The sequence below is a fragment of the Mercenaria mercenaria genome, chromosome 7, assembly GCF_021730395.1.
Source record: "Mercenaria mercenaria strain notata chromosome 7, MADL_Memer_1, whole genome shotgun sequence".
NCBI classification, from domain to species: Eukaryota; Metazoa; Mollusca; class Bivalvia; order Venerida; family Veneridae; genus Mercenaria; species Mercenaria mercenaria.
The window spans coordinates 5052216-5065050 of record NC_069367.1 but is presented as its reverse complement, the minus strand read 5'-3'; the positions used below and the strand labels follow the sequence as shown (position 1 = coordinate 5065050).

The 12835-nt window shown below is 37.6% G+C and overlaps 2 protein-coding genes across 3 annotated transcripts in view; both read right to left on the bottom strand.

Annotated features, from left to right (window-relative positions):
• LOC123555095 (UDP-glucose:glycoprotein glucosyltransferase 1-like) overlaps positions 1-5866 on the bottom strand; it is a 61605-nt gene extending 55739 nt beyond the window's left edge. For both annotated transcript variants that reach the window (XM_053547414.1, XM_045345660.2), the window contains exons 1-2: positions 5786-5866; positions 5191-5233 (exon numbers count right to left, since the gene is read on the bottom strand). The gene's annotated coding sequence lies outside the window, so the exon portion shown is untranslated. The remainder of the gene's footprint in view (positions 1-5190; positions 5234-5785) is intronic.
• A 4694-nt stretch (positions 5867-10560) lies between these two features.
• LOC128558744 (uncharacterized) lies at positions 10561-11913 on the bottom strand. Its single transcript, XM_053548927.1, has one exon. It carries the CDS (start codon positions 11911-11913, stop codon positions 10561-10563), a length of 1353 nt encoding a protein of 450 aa, XP_053404902.1.
• Between the last annotated feature and the right edge of the window lie 922 nt (positions 11914-12835).

The following is a 12835-nucleotide window of genomic DNA, read 5'->3' as shown; positions in this document are numbered from 1 at the left end:
AATCAGAGTTGGAGGATGAATGATTTCAGACAATGTCTTTTATCAAACTGTCATGGAGAACATACACCCTGCCCAGAGCTCGAATTAACGACCCCGACACCCATAAATCTGCGCTCTCCCTATTGAGCTAAGTAGACAGGCTTAACTTTATTGTGGAACTGTAGACTGAGGCATCAACTGTTTGGTTTGCAACAGAGTACAGTTCCTACAAAGAGTGCTTTGAATAACTGGCCAGTTAACCATCATCTTAAGTGGAATTGAGAGCCACACATCAACTGTTTTGCTTACAACTGAGTAAAGCCCCTGCAAAAAGCATGCTTAATACATAACCTGACCACTGTAGCCTGCAACTTTAGAATTTATCTCATCACGAATGTGGTATTTATGAGAAAAACTTCTGCAAAATGAAGGACTTGGAACACATGACCCCATAGATGCAGGTCAGGTGCTCTACCAACTGAGCTAATCATGCTTTTGAGTTCTCAGGAGTGTCTAGCTGTCTGGTAACCAGATGCCTGCCCTAGCTTACATTCTAGCCATCTGCTAAGTAAATAACAGGTAAAGTTATATTAAATCATCGATTACCCGATGGTTAGAAAATTTGATGCAGGCTTAACTTCGTTACTTGACAGCTAGTCACTTCCTCATACCTGTCAAAAACATGCATTGCACGTGCGTCACACACACTTCAGCCCTAGATCACGCTTACATGCCTTATAGCAAGTCACACTCATTTTAAAAAATAAAATCATTTTTTTTCATATCGTAAAATACAGCGTTTACAAATTACATTCACCAGTGCAATGTGCAATTTCTACAACAGGAACAAAAATCACAAAAAGTAAACATGGAGGGAGATGATTCAAAACCAGGTCTATTTTGTATTTAAACAAGAGCACCGCCTTGCGGGTGCTGACGCTCATCTGATTTTTTTTGTGTAATAGAAATATTGTCCTACCCATGATTTTCTAAGTCTAAAAAGGGTCATCATTCTTGCAAAAAGCAGGATAGAGTTATGTTTCTTGATGTTCAGTGTTCACTTATGATGGTGAAAAACTGTTGCAAGTTTTAAAGCAATAGCTTTGATAGTTTATGAGAAAAGTTGACTTAAACATAATACTCAACCAAGAAAATGATTTTCTAAGTCCAAAAGGGGCAATAATTATTGCAAAATGCAGGATGGAGTTACGTTGCTTGCTGTACAGGGTCAGATTATGATGGTCAACAAGTGTTGCAAGTTTCAAAGCAATAGCTTTGATAGTTTAAGAGAAAAAGTTGACCTAAACATAAAACTTAACCAAGAAATCTGATATTTTCTAAGTCCAAAAGGGGCCATAAATCTTGCAAAAAGTAGGATGGAGTTATGTTTCTTGCTGTACAGGGTCAACTTATGATGGTGAACAAGTGTTGCAAGTTTTAAAGCAATAGCTTTGATAGTTTAGGATAAAAGCTGACCTAAACATAAAACTTAACCAAGAAAACTGATTTTCTAAGCCCAAAAGGGGCAATAAATCTTGCAAAAAGCAAGATGGAGTTATGTCTCTTGATTTAAAAGGTCTGCTTATGATGGTGAACAAGTATTCCAAGTTTCAAAGCAATAGCTTTGATAGTTTAGGAGAAAAGTTGACCTAAACATAAAACTTAACCAAGAAATCTGATATTTTCTAAGTACAAAAGGGGCCATAAATCTTGCAAAAAGCAAGATGGAGTTATGTTTCTTGCTATACAGGGTCAGCTTATGATGGTGAACAAGTATTCCAAGTTTCAAAGCAATAGCTTTGATAGTTTAGGAGAAAAGCTGACCTAAACATAAAACTTAACCAGGCAACGCCGACGCCGACAACCGCTCAAGTGATGACAATAACTCATCATTTTTTTTCAAAAAATCAGATGAGATAAAAATTAAATTTTCCATTTGTAGTGATAGTATGCTTATAGGCCACTTCTAACAGCCTTGCTGTTGGGTTAAAGATCATGTAAACACCTTTGAGACCACCCCTCAGGTAAACTTTCATTTTGGAAATTATACCTGACAGACCCGTAATATCCATAACATATATATACAGAATTGTTCAGAAGGGGTAGAAAATTCTTTCTGTAAAGGTCAACTTGTTCTGTAACATGTATTTTGTCTTACAACACATGTACTTCGATTGTCCACATTCTATTTTGTAGAAAATATCAAACTTCTTTTTCAAACATATTTTTTCTCTAAATTTGTTTCTGTTGTATGTCTAACCTATTTACCTAGGTACTCCGGGACATGAAAACTGTTTAACTGATACATTTTTTGAAATATTGCAGTTTTTGATTATTTTGACAGTTCTACTTTCACTTTCATTTTGCAACTTTTGTCTTTTATTTTAAATGTAATTTCTTTGTAACACTTTCAACTCCCGGAGTACCTAGAGAAATATGTTAGACACACAATAATCACAAATGTAATGACAAAATACTTTTGAAAAAGAAGCTTGATAGCAGAGCTACCGGCGCCGACAGTGTCGCATTACAGTTAAACATATGAAAAAGAAAATAAATAGAGAGATCTAACTGTGTATACTATCGAGTTGAAAATTCGTGGTACTTTTTGGAATCGGTGTTGTTCTGATTTTTTCAAGTACACTATGCACATAGTAATTAATCAGTAAAGACGTCAGTAGACGCTTACTGTTTACGGTTGACAAAAGCGTCTCGCTTACTGCTTTGAATATTGAATAAAAATGCAAATGAGCGTTTGATAATAAGAAATAAATGCTAAATACATTTTCTACAAAGAAAAAAAGAAATAAAACACAATATTTTCATTTTGAAACGACTTTCGTCACGCTGCCATTACTGAACTTTATTATATATACTTATGTTTGTCTCAGGATGTCCTAACTCCACAATGGTGTAGTGGTTAGCGAGTTCGCGTTGTAATCCAGAGGTCGTCAGTTCAAACCTCACCTGGACCAGATTTTTTTTTAATTTTTATTTTTTATTTCATTTTTTTTGTATTATTATGAGTTTTGAAAATATTGTATAACTAAAGTCTGTTGTAATTAAACTTGGAATTGGAACATTAACTTTTTACATTAAGTCCTCATTGCCCAACATTCACACGCAAAGACACAGAATTCCTTTGGCTATTGGCCTAATGAGATTCTGTTAGGTTTGAAATTTTCAAAGTTCAAGCTTTTCAATTTGAAGCAGTTATCATTTTGTGACTGGTTTCCAGTATGATAAAAAAAGTTATGTAATATTGTTGATGCAGTGCGTTTTAATAAGAATAACAGAAATTATTCAAATACGTTTTTTTTCTTTATCTTGGTGCAGATGTTAGTCTATACCAAACTTTCTTTTGATTATATACATAATATTTGTAGAGTTTTCACATGTCAAGAATTAATCTTGATGCAGTCTAAAACATGCATTCAGAAATCATGAATTATCATTAATAATTTTAATAGATCTAAAGAACATAAACTTCCTAAACGAATCCATAATTCCAGATAATTCCAGCACCACTCCTTTAATTTTTAACGGGCACTGGTGATTTTTCATGGGAGCTCTGCCTTTTAGGTAGCACCTACTTTCATATTACCTTCTACAAAACAGAACATGAACAGTTGAAGTACATGTGATATAGGACAAAATGTACTGTTTAATAAAATATAACCTGTCTTGAAAGTTCTTTCTACTTATCATGAATAGTTTGGTTTATCGTATATGATAAACCAAGGTATATTTGGCGTAAAAAACTAAAACAAAAATTCACCCGAGAGTTGGTTTCAAAAGACTTGAAATGAACCTTAAGGGTTAACCCTTTAGCAACATGATTAGTGTCCACCTACGGTTCAAGCCCCAGGAAGAACCTTGGTATTTTCTCTCCCAGAGTTTACTTTAGGCAGTGGCTACGATTACGGTACCGTAATCCTAGCCTCCGGTTCTAGGATTACGGAAGTTCCGTATTCCTAGACAACCCTATGAGGATAGGCTAGGATTACGAAGTATTTAAGAGACATCAAAAATATGTTAGGATATGCATAAATGATGTTGTAAACTTCTTATTTCACTTTATTAAAATAGCGATTTTTGATGCCTGCCTTATTATTCCGTGTTACCTATCCACCATTTTGGGTTAATATAATCTTAAACGCTATATTAATGGCAGCCCGCAGAAATATAGAAATATGAGGGTAAAAGTTAGGTTTAAAAAAATATTCTATACTTTGATTTTTTTTATTTATAACCATATTGTATGTTATTAAAGACCACTTGTGTTGATTTGATGACAAAAATTGCAGGTATATATGAAACATAGATAATTCTATATTTCCGCGTGCCACCAATAAGATTATACTAACCCAAAACAGCGGATCGATAGCACGAAATAATAGTGAAATAAGTAATTTTACAACGTCATTTATGCATGTCCTAACATATATTTGATGCCTTCCGTAATCCTAGCCTATCCTCATAGGGTTGTCTAGGAATACGGAACTTCCGTAATACTAGAACCAGAGGCTAGGATTACGGTACCGTAATCGTAGCCACTGCCTTTACTTTAATGGTGTCGGAAGTACCTGACGGACTCATGTGGTGGGCATGGAGTGTCATTCTGGAAAGCTAGTAAGCTCTGAGTCTGAAAAGTAAAGGGGGAGAAGTGTAGTGATAGTATGTTTATAAGCCACTTCCAACAGCAAGGTTAACCTTTTAGTGAGGTGGTTAGAGTGTCCGTCTACAGATCACGAAGTCTGGGGTTCGAGCCCCAGGGGGGACCTTGATATTTTCTCTCCCAGTGTTTACTTTACATTTGAGGGCGTCTCCGGCTTCTAGGGATCCCCCACAAGGGGCAATTATCCCTTCGAACCCCTATCACACGCATGGCCTTTGTAGATCTTTGACAGCTATGCTTCCTTCTCACTCTCAGAAAACTTTCATCAAAGAAAGAAATCAAAAGGAATTTTCTTGGAAGAGAATGAAAATGTCATTAAGTGTTAATCAACTATTCTCTAGGATAGTCAAAGCCAAACTTCATGTTAGAATTTCTTCACATGGCAAAGTTTTGGGAGTCAAGATTTCCGATGAGAAACAAATGACGTATCCGAAACCTATCCACGGATTGAGAAATATTGCCGGCTTTTTGTATCATGGAGCTGGACGAAAAACTATGATTTGCACGAATTAAAATTTAATTCAATGCATTACCTTTATTAGAATTGAAAACTTGGCGAAACTTAGATCAGTATTAGCGAGCTCGAAGAGCAGGCCCGAAGGGCATGCTCGAGAATCGAGCTTTACGGTAACGCAAGTATACTTCCACACTTGGTGATGGATTTGAAAAGTTTCGTCGGAAGTTCTAAAAAGCGCACCCTAACGGATAGGTGCTCACAGGAAGTACTTCTTTCCGGAGTGAATACAGAACTTCATTCAATTGCTAAAAAATATTCATCACTTAACAATAATGAAAGAATGCTTTCCAGTTGTTTGAAAAAAATATTATTTTCATTTAAAAGATCAAGCATCGGCCAGAAAATGGTAAAAATGTCATTAATAAGCAGAAAGAAACGGGAACGCGGTAATGACGTCACCTCGACACCGGCTTCCCATAATTTTTGCAACGTATGATATTCACTATTACAGGTATGGTGACACTAAATGTAGACTTTTTCAAGTGAATGGGTTCTCCTGAATTCTTGTCAGTAGGGAATAGTTTCTGTGTGACAAATAAATGATGCATAATATTTTTAGCTAAATCCGATTTCTTTGAGCTCGCGTTGAGGCTTTGCCTTATTTCATATTAATTTATACACTGCATAAGAATCGAACAAAATCGTAATTTAACAAAACTTTTGTTTGCTACGTATGGAAGCCGCCATATTGCAGGAACGGTAATGATGTGGTGCGCTCCGATTGGTTAAAAATGTAAAAGAAAATTTCACATTTACATTTCTTCTGATGTCCCCATGACAAATTCAAATGGGAATAAGGTATTTTTGTATTGCCGATACAATGACAATGTCAAAGTTTTTATTTTGATATATAATATTTTTTTCATTGTTACAAAACACCAAAAATGACCCAAAACTACCCCAATGCCAAAAGTACCAAAAAGTCCCCCATCTCAGTTAAATTGTTACTTATTAACATAAGATTAGAAAAAAAAGTGCAAGGTATTAAACGATACTGTTTGGCTAAATACTTATTTTCGTTGACAAATTCATAAAACAGTGTACTGCAGTTCTGCAGCCTGCCGTCATGTTCACTGCATTTTTGCAAATGCATTCAGCTCAATATGAGAACAATTGGAGAATCTAATTGATATGTCTGTCATTCATACTAAATATATCTAGATTCGACCAGAAAAAATCGCACTGCGACAGACAACCGATTTCCTCCATTTTCGTTACACTTAATTCAGGAAATATTTTCACAATGTTTATACAGTCAAGCTGAAAAAAGTAGCAATATAGCAACCAAAGCCATTGCACATCGTACGAAAAAAAGACCTGTTATTTCATAAAACATTAACGAATATAGCTCAGGGGCTGGGCTCGTAACATTTTATAAGGACAGTATAAACTGTAATGTTGACCAAAATTTAACCCATATACAATGTTACGAAACATTGAGGATTATGACGGATTCTGACCAGGTTAACCAGACAGATGCACCCCTCAGTCTCCGCCAAATTCATGTCAACTCGGAGTTCTTTAAATTCTCCTTCTTCCCCCACGCCAGAGTCCAGTGGAACAGGTTACCTCCACATATTGCGACCCTGCCTGATCTTGGATCCTTCAAGCAGGCAGTGGCTCTGTTCCAGTATTAAATATAGCAGCTGTTTTTAACCTTCTTTTACTCTACTACTGTTTTTAACAATTTAACCACCATGCTATGTCTCATAGTCTTACTATGCCTGGAAGTCTTCTTCCAGTTTTACTTTTATTCTCACTAGCACCCGGCGTGCACCCTGCCCATAATACTCGCGAGAGGCGTGAGACACTAAACATAGATAGACAGATAGACTTGAAAGATCATAGAAAATCACCAATTATACTCGCCACACCACAATTTATGAGGAAAAATAATTCATTCTATCAAAGGGTGTATAAAGACATATTTTTTCTAGCAACTACTGAACTGCTCTATTATGTTTTAAACTGCACATAGGTTCAAGATAAATGCTTTCTCATGTAACCATATATATTTAGAAAAAAGTGTCTTATAAACACAGTGTTCTGTATGTAATAATGACGTTTCTCTCACATAAAAACTATGTCACAACGTGTTAAGATATTCTAACCGTATACCAAATAGATATGAGCCGTGCCATGAGAAAACCAACATAATGGCTTTGCGACCAGCATGGATCCAATTCAGTCTGATCAGGATCCATTCTGTTTGCTATCAATACCTTTTGCAGTTATAGAAACCGTTAGCGAACAGCATGGATCCTGACCAGACTGCGGGCCGGATGCGCAGGCTGGTCTGGATCCATGCTGGTCGCAAAGCCACTATGTTGGTTTTCACATGGCGCGGCTCAATTATATACAAAATGTATATAAAACTGGCCTCCAAAGTTTCTACTTATATACAGATTTATTGATGATTACGTATCAGCTCTCCTTGCTCTCGGGAGATTCTACTCGACCTAGCATTTTTGGGGAGAAGGTATTATACATTAAGGCATACTTGCTTGAAGAATGATATTTTTCGATATTTCATTCGGCTATATTTAGAGGCATATTCTTTCATACAATGCTCTATGACAACATTTTGCCTGTGATAATATATTACATATTTCACATGTTTCTGACTATTTCGCGGGGACAGAACTTTTATTTTGATATTACGCGAGGGATGGCTTTTTATAAGATAATATTATTTTGAATCGACAACATTCTACATTAAGCATATGCCCTAGTAAACTTTTTCTGACCGACTATATAACAAGTGAATGATAACAAATTATAAAATGACTGCAAATAAGATTTGTATTGTGGCTGATTTCTGCCATTTCGTTCTGGTGTGTTGGCGTCTTTGAAGAGAGAACACGCCAGAACGACTGACTAGCGCGCCAGTACGACAAATACGTACCGCACCTGTCGTATCGGCGCGCTTATTTGAAATAATAATCTTTTTTTGCAAATCATACCAAGTATGGCTTAGAAGTAGAGTTGGTTACGAGATGAATACAGGGAAGAGATGCAAAAAAAGAAAAGAAAAAAGATACAATTTCATATTTAACAGGTATATAGAAAAAATGGAAAGCCACTTTCAAAGAAAGCACGCGGTGTATATGTATGGATATTGGTGATTAACAAATCATGTAAATCTCCTTCAGTTCATATTGTTGCGAGACTAGTAGTGTGATTCTTAGAATCTCACATAAACCTGTGGTCATTTAATATTGTGTTAGTCTGGATTTGTCTATGGATTTTTCACCTAACAGTGTTTTTAAATTACAGTTGTAATATTGAAATACAAGTGTTTTTTTTGTAGACGTTTTATAACGTAAAACACTGAAGCCCTATTTTTTCGTACAGGTGCATATATACTTCATTTTGTGTTTTCTTTAATTGCCGCATCGTCCCTGATAGTGGCTAAACATGAAACTCGAAATCACGAATGCGAAATGCGAAATGGCGGTATTTTCGTAATTTTGCACTTCACCATAATGATCTCATGCATTGTCATCGTGACACCGCACTTTGCGTTTCGCCATCGACTGAAGGCGATACGCGGATAGCGAGATCACGATGGCAAAGCGCGATATCTCGATAGTGAAGCGCGAAGTTATTTCGCAGTTTTGCTATCGTGACCTCTAACTTCGCGAATCGCCAGAACAAGCGATGCACGAAGCACGAAGCGCGAGACCACGATGGCAAAGTGCAAGATCACAACGGCGAAAGTGTGATTTCAGCTTTATTCGACTGCACACACTGCCTGGTGCTCTCGTATAAATATAAACGCACACTTAAATAAAATAGAGGAAATAAAACGTATGTACTCTTTCAGTTTTATTCGCTGTATTAAGAATTATCAGCTTTGTTAATCTACATCTTTTCATTTGAGCCAAATGAAAGAATCCCTTGGCGCCAATTTCGATTATTTTGTTACAAATTGATTTTAGCAGGCCATTTGTTATTACAGTGTGCAATGACGAAAGTTGCATTTAATCATCATAACTCACAAGCCATAAATTGCTTTATTCCCCAGTTTTATTTACTCTGAGAAAACCTGCGTGTTTCCTTGATAGACGACAGTAAAGTCGTGCAATTTGTGTTATGTAAATAAAACAAAAATAAAATGATATATTTTCTTCGACGTAATGTGTCCTGTCTTTTAACCCCAAGTCAATTTGATTCCCCATTTGTATTGGACTTTTTCATTCCCAATTGACCAACAATAACAAAATTGTGTCTATTAAATGTTATTCCTCTGTATAATTGGAAGGAACTGTAATATTCACTCGTGACGCAATATAATACGTAAGGTAGATCAAAACACCTAAGAAATATAGATGGTTACAAACATATACCTATGTCACAGGTATTTCACCAACTTCGTGCGACATTTCCTGTCGTCAATAGACTCAATCAAACCAACTCTGCTTTTCTTTTACTAGTTTGTTTTGTTAGGTTTAACGTCGCACCGACACAATTATAGGTCATATGGCAACTTTTCAGCTTTGATCGTGCCAGCTAGATGGTTTCCTCGCTTGAAGAATCCAACGCCCCGAGTGAGGCTCGAACCTACATCGGTGAGGGGCAAGTGACTTAAAGTCAGCGATCGTAACAAATTGGCCACAAAGGCCCCTTGATTGTGCTTTGTGCTTTAAAAGAATCCTCTTAGGGATTTAACCTTTACCCTGCTATATTTCTAATATCAACTGGTCTATCATTCAATTTGTGCAGTACCATTTATTATTCGAAGGGGTAATCATTGAAAATTTACTCATCGAATAGCGAACAGTGCAAGACCATGATCAGCCTGCACGGATCTTGGTCTGCACTGGTCGCAAAGGCAGAATAGGCTAAAAACGTTCATCACAGCTGTTTTTAAACTTGTTCCGTACTTTGTTTCAGTGCTTTTATTCTCTCGCTCTTCAATAACCAGTGTTTTGATCGTAAAAGATTTCAGTCTATTGTGAAGAACATATACAAGGTATATATCATTTCAGGAAATGCATTTACGCTTAGAATAATGAAATGACAGACGTAATTAGTTAACAGCACGCCAGAAACAAATTTTGGACACTACGGTTGCAACATTTATCAATGTTTATTAGCATTTTCCTCACGCGAAGAACGTGCTATTGATCTCATAGATCAGACGATAATTAATAGAGACAAGCACTCACTGAAGCGACACTATTTCGCGGGATCTTTTCTGATTGAATTTGTTGTTTATAAGCTTGCACATGTCTTGCACTGAGTTGATCAGACATTTTCTTATTCGCCTCTTTAACGCATTTACAATCATTGTATGTGGTAGATTATCAAAAGCACATTGGCATTTTGTGTTCAGTTTGTATGTGAAGATTTTTATAAGTACTTTGATGTTAATTGTTTCAATTTAAAATGGTAGATTATCAAAAGCACAGTTATCGTTTTTGGGAAAATTGTCCAAACTAGTGCTGCGGTAGGGCATACCACATAATGAGTGCTGTGGTAGGGCATACCGTATAAGGAGTGCTGTGGTAGGGCATAAGGAGTGTTGTAGTAGGGCAAACCGTATAAGGAGTGCTGTGGTAGGGCATACCGTATAAGGAGTGCTGCGGTAGGGCATACCATATAAGGAGTGCTGTGGTAGGGCATACCGTATAATGAGTGATGTGGTAGGGCATACCGTATAATGAGTGCTGTGGTAGGGCATACCGTATAAGGAGTGCTGAGGTAGGGCATAAATAGTAGTGTGGTAGGGCATACCGTATAAGGAGTGCTGTGGTAGGGCATGTTGTATAAGGAGTGCTGTGGTAGGGCATACCGTATAAGGAGTGCTGTGGTAGGGCATACCGTATAAGGAGTGCTGTGGTAGGGCATACCGTATAAGGAGTGCTGTGGTAGGGCATACCGTATAAGGAGTGCTGTGGTAGGGCATACCGTATACAGGAGTGCTGTGGTAGGGCATACCGTATAAGGAGTGCTGAGGTAGGGCATAAGTAGTGGTGTGGTAGGACATGTCGTATACAGAGTGCTGTGGTAGGGCATACCGTATAATGAGTGATGTGGTAGGGCATACCGTATAAGGAGTGTTGTGGTAGGGCATACCGTATAAGGAGTGCTGAGGTAGGGCATAAATAGTAGTGTGGTAGGGCATACCGTATAAGGAGTGCTGTGGTAGGGCATGTTGTATAAGGAGTGCTGTGGTAGGGCATACCGTATAAGGAGTGCTGTGGTAGGTCATACCGTATAAGGAGTGCTGTGGTAGGGCATACCGTATAAGGAGTGATGTGGTAGGGCATACCGTATAAGGAGTGATGTGGTAGGGCATACCGTATAAGAAGTGCTGTAGTAGGGCATGCCGTATAAGGAGTGTTGTGGTAGGGCATACCGTATAAGGAGTGATGTGGTAGGGCATACCGTATAAGGAGTGCTGTAGTAGGGCATGCTGTATAAGGAGTGTTGTGGTAGGGCATACCGTATAAGGAGTGTTGTGGTAGGGCATACCGTATAAGGAGTGATGTGGTAGGGCATGCCGTATAAGGAGTGCTGTAGTAGGGCATGCCGTATAAGGAGTGTTGTGGTAGGGCATACCGTATAAGGAGTGTTGTGGTAGGGCATACCGTATAAGGAGTGATGTGGTAGGGCATACCGTATAAGGAGTGATGTGGTAGGGCATACCGTATAAGGAGTGATGTGGTAGGGCATGCTGTATAAGGAATGCTGTGGTAGGGCATACCGTATAAGGAGTGCTGTGGTAGGTCATACCGTATAAAGAATGATGTGGTTGAGGCATACTGTGTGAAATGCATACCGCGCGAGTGCTGTGATAGGGTGTACAAGGAGTGCATAGGTAGGGCATACAGTATCAGGAGTGCTGTGGTAAAACATAAAATATAAGGACTTGTCTGCTATTTTTGCTGTGCTGTGGTAGGCCATACCGTATAAGGAGTGCTGTGGTAGGGTATACCGTATAAGGAATGCTGTGGTAGGGCATAACGTATAAGGAATGCTGTGGTAGGGCATAACGTATAAGGAATGCTGTGGTAGGGCATAACGTATAAGGAATGCTGTGGTAGGTCATACTGTATAAGGTGTCTGTTCCTATTTTGGTTGCGTTCTACGCTCCCAAAGAATGTTTCTGTAGATTTTATTGTTAGTACTTGCAAGAAAGAGTTTAGTAGCTACTTAAAACATCAATTGTAACGTTTCTTAGACATGCATATGACCGTTTAGAGCATAGTACGCAGCCATTCTTAGACCATTTAAATACCACACTGTTCCAGTCGTTTAACTAAAATTGAATTTACAAAGACTTGAAATTAAGCGAATAGATCAATCCGCTTTTTGTGTCTTATTGCTTTTTATTGTTTGTTCTGTCTTATTTTCACGTTTGCTATATATATAACACGCTAGAACATATTACGCAATAAGATGAACGCAGGATGAAGAGACGTTGACGGTTTTATTGGACAAATAATGCAGCAAAATTTGGAAATAAGTCGTGTTCATGTTCAAACTAGGATTGCTTTCTGACAAATTGTATAAGTTTTCGACTTAGCACACTTCAAATGAGCCGTTATTACTTCACTTCAAATTTTGGGAATTCTTTGCTAGACTATTGAATCTATATTTATCGTCCCGATTAGTTTTTGAAACCTTCACACCAGGCAGAAAAACATAGTAAT

Excerpts from the sequence above, each read along its gene's own strand:
- LOC128558744 (XM_053548927.1), bottom strand. The coding sequence starts at position 11,913 with ATGACCTACCACAGCACTCCTTATACGGTATGCCCTACCACAGCATTC.